The sequence below is a fragment of the Sminthopsis crassicaudata genome, chromosome 4 (genome assembly GCF_048593235.1).
Source record: "Sminthopsis crassicaudata isolate SCR6 chromosome 4, ASM4859323v1, whole genome shotgun sequence".
Taxonomy (NCBI): domain Eukaryota; kingdom Metazoa; phylum Chordata; class Mammalia; order Dasyuromorphia; family Dasyuridae; genus Sminthopsis; species Sminthopsis crassicaudata.
The window spans coordinates 108846287-108861550 of NC_133620.1; the positions used below are offsets into that span (position 1 = coordinate 108846287).

The window sequence follows — 15264 nt, forward strand, 5'->3', positions numbered from 1 at the left end:
TGAAGTCATTATAAATTTTGGAACAACAGATATGTCAGAGGATGGAATTCTAAAATTAGTAGAGGATCTAAGTAAATTTTATCAATTATTTTCAACTTTTGCTCATATGACCACATGTCGTACAATGAAAGTATGGTATTAATCTGAATAAATGAGCAATCCATTTCTTTATCTTGTGCAGTTCCATTTGTAATATTTTATTATATGGTAAGGCCAATAGCTTATAGTAGTAAAACTTTTGTGTAAGTAGTGTGGAGAGAATTGTTGGTCATTCATTGATCTTGTTAGCCACACAAAAATCCTCAGGAAGTTAACGTGAATAGCATTGCCCTTCTGGAATTTGAAGGACATAAAAGAAGTTTTGCTGTTAACAGCTTTTGAAGCTTTGATTGATTTAAAAGAAAAATAAGGCCACTTCACTGGTAACTAGTTGTTACTTGTATGGTAACTATGTATGGTAAACTATGATGACTAAATGTTACTATTTATGCCCACTGAAGAAAACATAAAGAAGGCCCTAATGATTGCTTCTAAATGAGATAGAGACAACATATTTCTAGACTCATCGGAATAAAAAGTTGAGACCTCTTCTGCATTAGTGTTTACATTTATCTTTCTTTTTCTACAGTCGTTTGAAAACAAAATGTTGCCCAACTTAAAAACAAACAAAATATTTAACAGAAGAGTATTAACAACATATAATAAATTCTCTTGGGAATTGTGGTTTTGCTTTTTCAGTACTTTACCTGTACTTTTCCATCTCTTTGTAGGAAAAACACATTGTTACTAAACATGGGAATTAAAAACAGTGATAAGAAAAGTAACTATTTTTTAAATAACTTTTTTATTGACAGAACGTATGCATGGGTAACTTTTTACAACATTATCCCTTGCACTCACTTCTGTTCCGACTTTTCCCTCCTTCCACCCCCTCCCGTAGATGGCTGGCAGTCTTATATATGTAAAATATGTTATCGTATATCCTAGACACAATATATGTGTGCAGAACTGAACAGTTCTCTTGTTGCACAGGAAGAGTTGGATTCAGAAGGTAAAAAATAACCTGGGAAGAAAAACAAAAATGCAAACAGTCCACATTCATTTCCCAGTGTTCCTTTTCTGGGTGTAGCTGATTCTGTCCATCATTGTCAACTGGAACTGAATTAGATCTTCTTTATGTTGAAGATATCCACTTCCATCAGAATACATCCTCATACAATATTGTTGTTGAAGTGTATAGTAATCTCCTGGTTCTGCTCATTTTACTCAGCATCAGTTCATATAAGTTTTTCCAAGCTTGCTTGTATTCATCCTGCTGGTCATTTGTTACAGAACAATAATATTCCATAACATTCATATACCACAATTTACCCAACCATTCTCCAATTGATGGACATCCATTCATTTTCCAGTTTCTAGCCATTACAGAAAGGGCTGCCATAAACATACAGGTCCCTTTCCCTTCTTTAATATCTCTTTGGGATATAAGTCCAGTAGTAACACTGCTGGATCAAAGGGCTTGCACAGTTTGATAACGAAAAGTAACTATTAATAATTGTTTGATTTGTGTTTGCTACTATTTAAATGGAGTTTTGATTATATTAAGGGATTAGCATCTAGGAAATGATCACTGTTATCTCTTATCTACCACTGGAATGGTTTGGCTGTGTCATGTTCACTTAAAATACATATACATACATATACACATTATTATATATATATATATATATATATATATATAATGTATATAGTTTATGTATATAGTATTTATAGGTGTATATATGTATACATATATGTATAGATATGTATAGTTTTTTTTGTTTGTTTTTTGGTTTTTTTTTTTTTTTTGGACAGTGATCACTTGGTCACTGTTATTATCAACTTAAGCTTATTTTGGATCAGATTGACTAGGTGTGTTGCCTTTTTGTGCTTTCACTGAAATTTAGTTATTTTGAAGTTGCTATTAGCATATGAACAAGCTACAATGGCATAGTGGATCAAAGGCTGTTATTGGAATCAGAAGGCTTGGATACAAGCCCTTCTGCGACCTCTTTTCTGACTGTGAGCAAGTTACTTAATTTTTTCAGGTCCTCCGCAACCTTTACATTGCAAATAACTTTTTGATCTACATTTGTTTCACATGGTATTTCTACATCACAGCTGGAGCCGAAAAAACAAAAAAACAACTTCATATACTATACATAGAAAAACAAAGCACTTAGTTTAATGAAAGGTGTTCACATGACTTTTTTTTTTTAATACAATGAATCAAAACACTTATTAAGTACTTGCTTTATGCCAAGTATTATGTTGAGAATACTAATAGAAATAGAGACTTTCCCTTCTTTCAAGGAACTTATTCTCTAATTGGGAGAGATAATACATATAGGATATAAGTTCAAATATAGGACAGATGGGAAAAAAATACTAACAGTGCAGTGTCAGATTCAATAGTAAGGCTTAGATTTGTATGAAAAAGAATAAGTAGATTTACCAGAAGATGAGAGTATTTAAAGGTATATCAATATGAATGTTGAAGTTCCCTTTTATGAAGGCAGAAATATGGGGAGGAAAGAAAGACTTTGAGCTGTGGACTAAGTAAATTGAGGAAAGATTTGGGGTATCCTTGAAATTGGTGAGGAAAAGCTATCAAAATCTTGATTGAACGTCAAAGAGGAAAGGCTACTGAGTAATGATAGTAGAGGAATAGTTGGGAAAGTGATAGGAAGAAGTAGTATTCTACATTTTTTACTTATCTAGGGGTTAGGATAAGAGTGAAAATGCCACCAGTACTGGAAAGGGTGATCATGGAGTATTTGTCATCTAGAGGAGCCATGTCTCTGAGCCAGAAGTTGGGAAGAATGAGAAAGGAAAAGATTTAAGGTGAAAACAAGTTTGTCGCCTATGGAGCAGGCATTCCAGATAGCAGTGTAGAAGTGAGATGTTGTGGGATTTAGAGTGAGGGAAATAATAAGATTGTGGATTTGAAAACTGATAATCTCACTTAGTGGGGATGGTGGTAGGGAATGAATTCAGGTAGGAGATCATTAACCGTCAGAATTTGACCACAGTGTGAGACCTCAGGAGGTACTCTAGCTCTAGATGGTACTCATGTGGGAGCAGGCTCAGGTAGGTTACTAGTGAAGGGAACTCAATGGAATGATGCTTTTTGCCTTTGAAGGCTATCAGGTTGGGCCTGGAGACTTATGGAAGAAGTGCCATGGAATGACATTTCTCTTTTCCCTGGGTAGGCAAGGCAAGTTATGGTTGAAGGAATGTGATGGAATGGTGTTTCCTCCCCTAGTCAGCAACACTTCATGTTTAAAAGAGTTGGCATTAGAACTAAGCATTTTCTAGAGATTTATTTTATTTGGCCATCTTAAAATAGTAGCGGTTAGTGTAGTTTCCCTTCTTTTTTTAAATAAATGAATTTATCCAAAACTCTCATCAGAAATTGTCACTGGAATACTATTATTACTACTAGCTAACATTTATAGAGTGCTTTAAGGTTTGCTAAATGCCTTACAAAAATTTGATACTCACACCAACCCTATGGGATCAGTGCTGAGGAAACTAAAGGAAAATAGGTTAAATGGCTTGTTCATGATCTTCCCATTAGAATGTAACTCTTTTCAGCAGGGTTTGTTTCATTCTGCTTATTTGTATCTCCAGTACTTAGCACAGTGTCTGAGCCACTGAAGATTAATATTTGTTGATTGATTGTTTCCCTTCCCCTAAAACTTGTTATATCAGCAGATATTATTATGTGTATATTGCTTACTTTGATGATGATGATGATGATGAGGATGATGAAGCTGACATTTATTTTCCCTTTATGTTTACAAAGAACTTTCTCTCATTTGATCCTCACAACAGCTCTGTGAGAATTGTCATTCTCTGGAGTGAAGTGATTGGCCCAAGACCATATAGCCAAATGGCATTTTAAAAAGGATTTTTCCATCCCCTGGACTTATCAAGGACAATCCCTCCTGTTGTTTTTTTATTAGGATGCTTATTCTTGTTGGACTGCCAGAATTAAGCGCAGAGGACTGTAAGCCACAGGAGCATTTCATTGGCTGCTGTGACTACTGCTGAACAGAGAAGTTTTTTCCGAACTTTTATTGTAAACCAGTATTGAAAACCATAATACTTCTTTCTGAATGCGTGATTTTTATCGCTATTTCAGGGCGATTTGATGAAACAGTGATTGAAGAAAGAAGACAGTGTGCTGAAGATCTCTTACAGTTCTCCGCCAATATCCCAGCTCTTTATTCTAGTAAACATCTTGAAGACTTTTTCAAGGTCTGTTATAACTTGTGCATTTATTAAACACTTTTTATTGTAATCTAATATATATATAAAACATTAAAACTTGAAAGCTGCAGTTTTTAATTTTTCTATTTTTTCAGGTTGTGTTAAGTCATTTATGTTCTTAGTGCTCTAGGGCTAGGCAACTCTCTAAATTTATAAGTTGTAGTGAAGGTATCAAGTTAATTTGTTAGAAATAGCTCTCTTATCAGATGGTCTCTATAACAGTGAAGTCTTAAGCTCTTATTCCTTTTGAGTTTCATTGCTTAATTTTTAAAGTGTGTAATTTGAAATTAATAGTATTTGAAGTAGATACTTAGCAGTTATTATGAAACATTTCATAAGCTATAGGACTATAGAAGTTTTTATAACTAGACGAGCCCTTAGAGATCATCTGATCTGATCCCCTTGTAAGTGAAATTATTTTAGCTATTTAAAAAAAATATTCAATTTATCCAGCCATTTTACATATCTATCTATCTATCTATTTTTTGTCCCTGAAATAATATGCACCTCTTGTGGATAAAAAGCACTGTATAATTTTACCAGACGGGAACTCCCCAGTGTGTTGGAGGTCTTCCTTAATTTCTCCCAACAGTTTCTAGTCCCATTGGATGTCTGGTTGGCTATCTGTCATTCCTTATTCTTACTTCATGACTAGCCCAATTTCTTTTCCTGTTGTATAATTCTTTGATAACATATTTTACTCTAGTTCTTCAGAGTTCCTTATTGTTGTAGCCTGCTTTTATACAATACGTGCCCCACTATTGCTCTCATCATGATTTTCACTTTTAATTTGCTAAATAGTTTCATATTCTATGTCTCAGTACCATATGGTATGACTTGTAGTATGCTGAATGAATGAAGAAGCATTTATTAAGTGCTGACTGAATTCTAGGCCCAGTGCAGTACAAACAAGCAAGATAGTCTCTACCCTCAAGAAGCTTAATATCTTAATAAGGAAGGACAACATATATAATGAAATGAGGACCAAGGAGGAAGTGATTTGGACAGGAAATTCAGAGGGATGGTAATTGAGTCATAGGGCAGTTGATTGCCATGCCATTTTCTAAAATGGCTATGTTGATTTGGTTATTCTCATTATTATTATTATTATTTTTTTTTTGCAAGCAATTCAATATATGTTAAATATGTTAAAGTATATGTTAAATCCAATATAATCAAATTCTTACATTGTCTGTGTTTGAAAATGTATATTTTATTCTACATCTTGAATTCATCACTTCTCTTACAAGAAGTTTTCCCTTTTGATTTTACTTGAATCAGTTTTGTGTAGAAATTTCATTTCATGTAATCAAAATTGTCCACTTTATCTTCTCTGATCCTCTCTATCCCTTGTCTCATCAAAAATTCTTCTCTTATTCATAGTTGTAAAAGGTATCTACTTTTCTGATTTTCCTGCTTTTACACTGAGATCATCTATTTGTTTGGGGTTTATTGTGGAATGTAGTATGAAATGTTGGTCTTAACCTAATTTCTGACAGCCTTCTTTCTAGTTTTCTCTTCCCCTTTTTGTTGAATATAATTCCTTATTTGGTGAAACAAAAATACTTTTGCTAAAAACATATAAAAATGCCCCGTGATAAAAGCAGTCCCTAAGTCTAATAAAAACATTTAAAATTGTAATTTTTATTTTATTTCAGTCATTCACTCCATACAGAATAAAACATTTTCTATTTGTTCAAAGCCTTTTTACCTTTCTAGTCTTTTTCCATCTTGCCATTTATTCTTTGACCTGGTGACACTGAGCTTTTCATTTTTCCTTGATCAATAAATTTTGTATCTTAGCTCTGGACATTTTCTTTGGCTGGAAGATACCTGGAATGTTCTCCATCCTCATTTCCATTTTCCCTTTTTTCCTGGTTTCCTTTAAGTTCTAATTAGAACCTTATCTTTCACCTTTCTAACCTTTCTTAATTCTAGTGCTTTCTCTCAGTTAATTATTTCCTATGTATTCCACAGGTAACTTGTTTTTACATACTGGTTTGCTTTTTATCTCTTCCAGTACATTTTTAACTCCTTGAAGGTAATGGATTGTCTTGTGCCTCTTTTGTATCTTTAGAATTTGACACTATACCTACCATATAAAAGATGCTTAATAAATGCTTATTGACTGTCTAAAGGGAAAGAATTCTTCTATGGCAATGAGATTTTAAAAATTTGAATAAGAAATTTATTTAAAATTTTTTTTATTGATATCTTTTGCCACCATAATTTCTATATTCCTTCCGTCTTTCTTATCTAGTGAGTCATCTCCAGTATCAGAGTTAAAATCCTTTCAGCAGAACTAACATAAAATCAGTCTGACTATGTTCATTTTCCTCCACTGATATTTCTCTAACTTTATAAACAAAGGAGGAGGAGATACATTTCCTCATCTATTTTTCAGTTCAGACTTGGCCATCATAATTACACAGCATTCTTTTTTTTTTTTTTTTTTTAAACTTACAAAGTGTCAGCATAGTTTTATGCTTTTAATAGCTTTAAATCATTCTAATAACTTAACATAAGAACTAAGAATTTTTGGATATTCTGTATAACTGCATCCTTTTCAGTATTTATATTCATAATTTCATAAAGTTCTATAATATTTTATTTTTATATAACAGTTTGTTTAGCGTCTACTTGATTTCTAGTTCCTACTACAAAAAGTTCAGTTATAAATAATTTTGTTATATATAGGATCTTTTGGTCTTTGATTTACTTAGGATATATGCCTAATAGTAGGATTCCTAAGTCAAAAGATAGGGACATTCTGAGGTAGGAAAAACATTTTATTTATTTATATGTGTACATGTGTGTGTGTATTTAACATAATCCAAAATTGCTTTGTAGAATTGTTTGAATAATTCATACTATCACCAATAATATATTAGTTCTTAACTGATTAGAATTAGAACTCAAAGATAGGATATTTTTTTTTTCAGCAAGCTTGGTTTCTTGATAAATACATGTCATCATGGATTTTTCTTTACCATTTCTACCCATTTGCTTATTTGTTGTTGTTCAGCCATTTCAGTTATGTCTGTTTTCATGATCCCATTTGGGGATTTCTTGACAAAGATAATGGAGTGTTTTGTCATTTCCTCCTCCAACCCATTTTACAGATGAGGAAACTGAGGCAAACAGAGTGAAGTGACTTGTCCAGAGTTACAGCTCAATAAATGTCTGAGGCCAGATTAGAATTCAGGAGGATGAATCTTTCTGATTCCAGGCCTGACATTCCATCTACTGGACCACTTGGCTAGCTCTCTCACATGTTTGTTAATCCTAAAATAATGATTTCTATAAAGTAAGCTATATATTGTTATGAAATATATCATAAATTTTATTATTCTGTAGCCTTTTAGTATTTTTACTTTCTTATCAAAGTTACGGCAGCCATCATTTACTTGTTACTAATTTGCTATTTTGCATTTAACTGATTGACCTGGAATATAACATGACCATGTATTCTTTTCAGGGTGGAGAAGTTCATGATGGTTCTGAATTGATTGGCCCTGCTGAACCTTACACAGATTCCCTCATTGACAGTTTTTCTGACTGTAGTACTGAAGGTTAGTAGATGTCTTTTTCACAAATATTGTGTTTTTAATTTGAGAAATTTGTAAATCATGAGCATGTAACTAGTGTCTGATCTTGCAAAGAGAAGCTGGGTCCAGATATTTGAGAGTATTTGATGTCACCAATACCTTACCTTCTAATTTTCATAAATATTTTCCTCAAGTGATATGTTGCATTGCTGTTAGCCTTTGGAAAATCATAGGTTTATAACCGGTCTAAAGAAAATTTTCTCTCCAATGATAGTAATAGATAACATTTCTATACAGCTTACAGGCATTGTGCTATGAACTTTATGATTGACATCTTATTGTTTTCTTACAACAACCCCAGGAGACAGGTGCTATTTTTATTCCCATTTTACAAATGAGAAAACTGAGGCAAAAAAAAGTTAAGTGACTTATCTAGGGTCCCATAGTTGTTAAGAACCTGAGGCTGGATTAGAATTTAGGCTCTTAATCTGGAGCAATTGTTTGGTAATTGAACGAACCAAAGTTAGAAGAAATGCTTTTATGACCTGATTTTAACTCTTAGTCAAAGTGACCTTGGAAAATTCACTTCATCTTTCTGAGCCTCAATTTCCTCAGTTGTAAAACAAGGTTAATAATTTCCCTAAAAAAATATTTTGAGGACAGTGCTTTCCAAACTGCAGAGCCCTTCATAATAGTAAGCTAATATACAATGGCATTTTGAATGCATTAGCTTTGTCGACTTTATCACTTCAAATACACTTCTTGTAATAATTTTGTATTTTTAAGTTTTGAGGCCAATTCTTTAGCTTACAATGCTATGCTTCCTCTTTTGTAATTTTGTCAGTGTAGATAGTACTTTTCTGTTACTCAATAGAAAGTGCTTGAGTGTTGCCTTTGTCAAAAAAGTCAAATAAATAAAAAAAAATAAATATTACACTACTGTCAGCTTGGTGGTGAGCCTTTTTTGAAAGCTTTTCAGACACAATTCAATAAACATTATTTGACTGCTATGTACAAGACAATGTTAAGGAGTTGGGGATATTAAGACAAAAAATGGAATGATTCCTTCCCTCAAGGAGCTTACATGGTATTGAGGAGGATATGATATGTATATAGCTATGTAATTATAACGCAATATAAATAGAGAGAGAGCACTTAGTAACATGGCAGATCAGCAAAGGTTTTCAAATAGGTGACATATAAACTACTTGAATAGAAGTGAAGCAGTCTGAATGTGGAGTTGAATAAGTGTTTTCCACATATGGGGTTAACTTGCGTGAGACATTGGAGTGCTGACTTTGGTAAATATATAGTGTGCTAGTTTGACAGGATTGTGGAGTGTGAGAAGGGGCACTAGAAGAAATAGTTTGTACATACAAGTTAAAAGTCAGATTTTGGAAGACTAAGTGCCAGGCTCACTCATTTGTATTTTAACTTCTTAGAGACCCACTGTAGGTTTTTGAATATTGGAGTAACATGATAAAACCTACCCTAGGCAGATAATTGTAGCTATATCAAGTCAAGTAGAATTTATTAAGCACCAGCTGTGTGCTAAGTGCTGTGTTAAGTCCTGGTAATACAAAGGCATATACAGTCCCTGCACTTAAGGAGCTCACAGTTTAATAGGGGAAACATCATGCAAATATATAAATAAGATTTAGGCAGTATAAAATGAAGATAATATTCTGTACTCTCATCCCTTCAACTCTTGTCAGAGTTGGGCAGCATTATGAATTCTCTGGAATTATGGTTGGTCCTTGTGTTGATCACAGTTCTTAAATCTTTCAAGGCTGTTTTGTCTTTGCACTATTTTGTTATTGTATAAATTGTTGTTCTTATTTCACTTTGTACTACTTCATAAACTCTTTGAAGTTTCTATGAAGCCATGAGACAGTGTTTTAAAGGGTAGCAGTAGTTTACTTTGATTGGGAGGCCCTTTTGGAAAAGAGGTTAAGGAGCATGCTCCTTTGCAGATGATGGGTATTTGTTCTTGAGATTGAAGAAAGGGTTTTCCTGATTTAGGGTTTTGTCTCCAAGATTGAATTGTATGTGTAGGAATAAATTATAAAAAGAAGAAAATTGGGTTAAAATATTGAAGAATAAAAGAAAAAGATTTATGAATTCTCTCTGTGCTTATAGTGACATTCTCCCCTCCCCTGCCCTCCCCCATTAGTACATAAAGTTTGGCTATAATCTTTCTAATTCTTACTTCTCTCAAATAACATTGAGATTCATGAGGTATGAAAAAATGCATCTAAAAATGATGTTAAACACACTTCTGTAATGCTTGGCTGCTTTCAGAGCTTTTATGGGTTTTGACTAATTAATCCTCCTCAAAGATTTGCAGTTGACAAATACAAATAGAAGTGTCAGATGGCCTGCAAATTCTGTGAAATGGCTTTTCAATATCCTGAAATTATCTGGCATGGAGGGCAAGTGAAAGATTTATTCTCAGACTCAAAGGTCTACAAATTCCAGAGAAATCAGAGGAAAAGGGCATCCAATAATAGAAGAACAGAAAAACTATCAATTAGTCAAGCCCCACAGTCAGTTATGCAGGAAGTGAGTACACCAAGTGGAGGTGGTTGGGTTTAGAGACAAAGCTGTAATTCTCTCCAGAGCAATTCCTACTAGGTGAAGTATTATGAATGATGTTTTGAAGCTAGATTATGATTTTTCATATTTTTGATTGAGTGTGCAGATGGATTGAGAAAGAAGAGATAAACCAGTATGTGCCTGGCTAACCTTAACATGCCTTCTTCTGTTTCAAGGACTCTCACTGCCAGTCAGAATACACGGGAAGTAGATCACCTTTTTGTCATACTCAGAGAACAGCAGTTTGAAGGCAAAGGAGCATTATTTGTGATCATGTTTTAAAACAGATAAAATCAATAAGTATTGTTTTATCTTAAAATAAAAGTTTTCTGAGCAAAGTGTGCAAACGGATGAAATTTAGGGCTTTGTGTTTCTCATTTAAAAATGATCATTGGAGAAGATCTTATAATGCTTCTCATAGTTCTGTACTTTTTAAAAAAATTTATTTAACTGATTTAATTCTCTTACCTCTTAGACCTTTATTGTATCATTATTATTTATTTTCTTGTTAAGCTATTCTGTTTTTGTCAAACTAGTATGGATTGAAGTTTTGAGTGTGTGTGTGTATGTGTGTGTGTGTGAGAGAGAGAGTGGGAGTGTGGGTGTGTAAAATAATTTTGTATGTATAATAGAGTATATTTTTAGCATTAGTTTGGAAATAATTATGCACCATAAAAGGACTTTTCTCCTTCTTGAGTAGGTTCTCTCATTTGATAATTTTCTTTATCCAAAAAAATATTTATTAAACATCTAAGTTCCTATTTAACTTAGCAAAAAGTTCATTTTGAAAGCAAAAACTCTGAACTGTTCCCCAGAGTTTTAGTGAATTCCCTCTACCCCCAAATTACTTTGTATTTACTCTATATATTTTATTCTTAATTATTTTTCTTCATAGTCTTTCCTCTTGATGGAATGTAAATTCCTTGAGGATAGAGATGCTTTCGGATTTTTCTTGACTTTCACAACTTGCATTGTCCTGTTTCTGGGACATAAAGGCAGGCAGTAAGACAAATGTGATTTTTACAGTTTAATAGGAAATCTTTGTATAAAGGGACACAAATTTATGGTTTCATAGTCATCAACTTTTAGAAATAATCTTATGTTTAAAAATGTGGAGTTCTCAACCCCATTTTTACAGTGGAACAAATACCCCATCACTTGGAGAATTCAAGGATGAGCAATTTGTGATATTTTTAAAGGTATAATTCAAAGATTAATTAGTTATGTCATCTTATTTTCATTACTAGTCTTTGCCTTTTGGTAGAATTGAACTTAACTGCAAAGTTACCTGCATGATTTGTGGAAATCAGGCAGCTGTGATAAGAATGAAACATGACAATCTTGCTTCTTGACACATTTTCCCTCATCTGTTTGGTTGCTTTAAGGTTATAGGTTGCTTTATTGTCATGCTGGCCTTGTTATCAGAGCCTTTGATGTGTGTATAATCTCATCTGTTCACTTATGTCATTTCCTTTCTCCAATACATTACTTGACTTCCTTTGCATTTTTGGAAAGGATATTTTCCAGGTGCATACATCAAAACAAAAGCTTGGGAAAATAGATGATCACCACTGCTACAGAAATGAGACTTACTCAGTTTTCCTTTGTAGCATTGTTATAAGCAGAGTGAATGCATTTAAATAGCTATTGATACAGCAAAGCTTGCTTGTCATTCCATAAATTGTGGATTAAGAACTACCAAAGTATCCATTGACATATTGCAATACCTGAGAAGGAAGTATTAGTCTGTCATATGAATTAGATTAGAAAATGAAGACATTTATTTCAAGAATAGTTTCTTTTAGTATGGAACTCTGGAACTGAATGGGATTTGAAGAGATTATATAGTATATTTTCCTGCCTACAAGTTGGACTATAGTTAAATCATTCTATTATGATGAATACCTCTTCTATTTAGAAATCTCTGGAGGGACATTTATAGAAAATCTTGATATTATTTTGTTTTGAAAATATATTAGTATTAAACTATATTATTTGTGCTCTTTATTCTTCTAGTGAAAGTAAGAAATTTTGGTTGCTTAGTTTACAAAGAAATATTTAGTAGGATTAAAATGTGAATTATTTACTTGTATCTCAAAATAAATTTCAAACTCAAGATATAGTAAAATAGCAAAAATAGTTTTAAAATATTTTTTACAATAGCAAAAATTTTTATGAATACTAGAAGTTAGTTATTGTATCCACTAGATGGCACTATTAGAACTTTAAACCGACAACTGGGATTTTCCTGGTTTCTGTTGATTAGCTCTTTTCAGTGGTATATTGTTACTGAACTTGGAGTTATTATTCTTTTAGTTTTGATTTCTGTTGTCCATTGTCTTATATTATATATAAGAATTAAGTGCTAAAGGAAATATTTAGATGTAACTCTTATCTGTTCAATATGACAGCTGCATCTAATGCCATAAATTGCAACTCATCCATGCCTTCATGTCTTGTGGCTTTTTATCACATGGATTAAACTCCAGAGTTCCACCCAATATACTGTGTACTTTCTTCTAGATTTCATGATAGTGCATGGATGTGTATGAAGCACACAGGTTTTCTTTCTCTTGTCTCTCATTCTTATATGACCAGTCTATCTTCTATTCTGGTTGTAATTTCTCTCTGATATGTAAGTATGCATGCATGTATGTAGTGCATATGTATGTATATACATGTATATATATATGTATGTATACATGAATACAAATTATTCTTGCTTAGTTTTTTGTTGACTTTGGGTGGATTCTCAACTTTAATTCTTTGGAGACTAGTGGAACTAAGAGAAGTACAGAGATAAGATATAAGACTGGCTTTTACTTTATCAAGGGTAATATTGTATTTATTTGAAATATATGACAATATAAAATAATCAGAATTAAAGGTAAAGTGACGAGTTCCTAAGTGAAATATTGAAAAGAGTACTTTACGAATTCAGAGAAAAAAGTGATCATTTCTGATTAAAGTTCAAAGAAGAATTTGTAGAGGATGTAGTATTGAAATTGGGCTTTCATATTTAGGTAGGATATCAAACAACAAGAATGGGGTAGATTAGGTTGGAGAATGTTATGTGTAAGAGCCTTTGCAAACTAAGTTATATAAGTGATTTTATGTAATGTATACATATGTATATAATTATATATATATAGTTATGTAAATGTTGATGTTGGTACGGGGCCAGAAGGCTGGCCCTGGAAGCATGAAGACCTGGTCTCACTTCCGACACATTGATGTGATTGTGGGCATAGCATTTAACTATTAGTGCTACTGGCAACTCTTTTAAAACTATATATTGCAGAACAGAAGCTGATCTTTCTTAGAATAAAGAGTTTTCTTTTTGAGGTTTTCTATAGTAACAATCATGGGTCATCTATTCCAATTCACACATAAAAGGGGAAACTCCATCAGAAAAATCCCTGCTGAGTGATCTTTGAAGACCTTTGAGGAGAAAGATGCTAATGTCTATCTATAGAGGCAGACTATCCTACTTTTGGCTGATTCTGATAATTGCTAAGTTTTTCTTGACAATGAATAAAATATTTGTCACCTTGCAATATCCACCCATTATTTCTGATATTTTGTTTTCTGGGGAAGTAGAACAAAGTTTTCTATCATAGCCATTTACATCTTTGAAGACAACTATTATTTTCCTCTCTTCCCTCCTTAATCCAAACTAAACATAACTAAATCCTCTTCTGGCATTCACATTACCTTCACCATCCTGATTGTCCTATGGATACCTCTGACTTATTATTGTCCTCTTTAAGTGAAAACTGTTTTAAATGAGGTGTGATGAAGGCAAAATATAGTGAGATCACCAATTCCCTATTTCAGGAAACAGCCCAATATTTCATTAGTTTTCCTAGCTGCCACAACTAATATCTTTGTATAATAAGTGTTGTTAATATTGGAATAATGAGTTTATGAAGTCTATTGGTAGAATAAGTTAAAGGAAGCTTCATGGAATTTGATCGTTTTTCTACAATTTTAGAACTTGGAGAAATTTCAGAGATATGTAGCCCAAACCTGTGAGAAAACCTAGCCTCAGAAATGTTAAATTACTATTTAAAAGTCACAGAATTATTGATGCAACTATTAAGCATTGTTTTGAAGTAAAATAATATTGTTTGCTGGAGTGAAAGAGAGGTTTGTTTTTAAAAGAGAACCACAGAATGGTAGTGAATTAAGTTGTGTCCAAGGAACATTTACAAGGTGGTTTTGAGTAAATATGTAAAGCAGAGAATAGCAGAGAAGGATGCTGAGTAAATAAAAAGAGGCAGGGTGATAAATATTCCTTCAATTCTTGGTAAGAAATTTGAATATGATTAGGGCTTATGGATATGGTGGATTAGACATGTGTTTTTGTTTTTGTTTTTTGTTTTTTTTGGTGTTCACTTTTCTCTCTGATATACATTAATTGTACCAATATGTGTCGTGGAAATAGTGCTGTATTTAAAGTCTAAAGAAATGTGGTTCTGGATCTCACTTTTGGGATTTATTAGCTATAAGGCCAAGGACAAGGTTTTTTTTTTTTTTTTTTTAACTTCTCTGGGTTTCATTTTCTCTTCCATAAAATGGAAATAATATCTGTAACATTTACCTCACAGGATTTTGTGAGGACTGAGAGAGTGTTTATAAAGTACTTTGCAAACCTCAAACCACCATATCAATTTCATTTGTTATAATTAATCCCTATATTTTGCCTCTGAATAGCCTAGGTGGTAGTACACCATTAAGTTTAGCAATGGATATTTTTAAGGTATGAGGAAATGTGTTAGTTTTTTTTTTTTTTTTTTTTTTTTTT

The 15264-nt window shown here is 32.8% G+C and overlaps 1 protein-coding gene across 2 annotated transcripts in view; it reads left to right on the forward strand.

The window, feature by feature from the left end:
* The window catches only part of RPS6KC1 (ribosomal protein S6 kinase C1), a 208648-nt gene that overhangs the window by 60810 nt on the left and 132574 nt on the right, over positions 1–15264 (forward strand). For both annotated transcript variants that reach the window (XM_074309136.1, XM_074309138.1), the window contains exons 4-5: positions 4187–4302; positions 7793–7886. In XM_074309136.1, coding sequence (XP_074165237.1) covers positions 4187–4302; positions 7793–7886 — 210 coding nt within the window. The remainder of the gene's footprint in view (positions 1–4186; positions 4303–7792; positions 7887–15264) is intronic.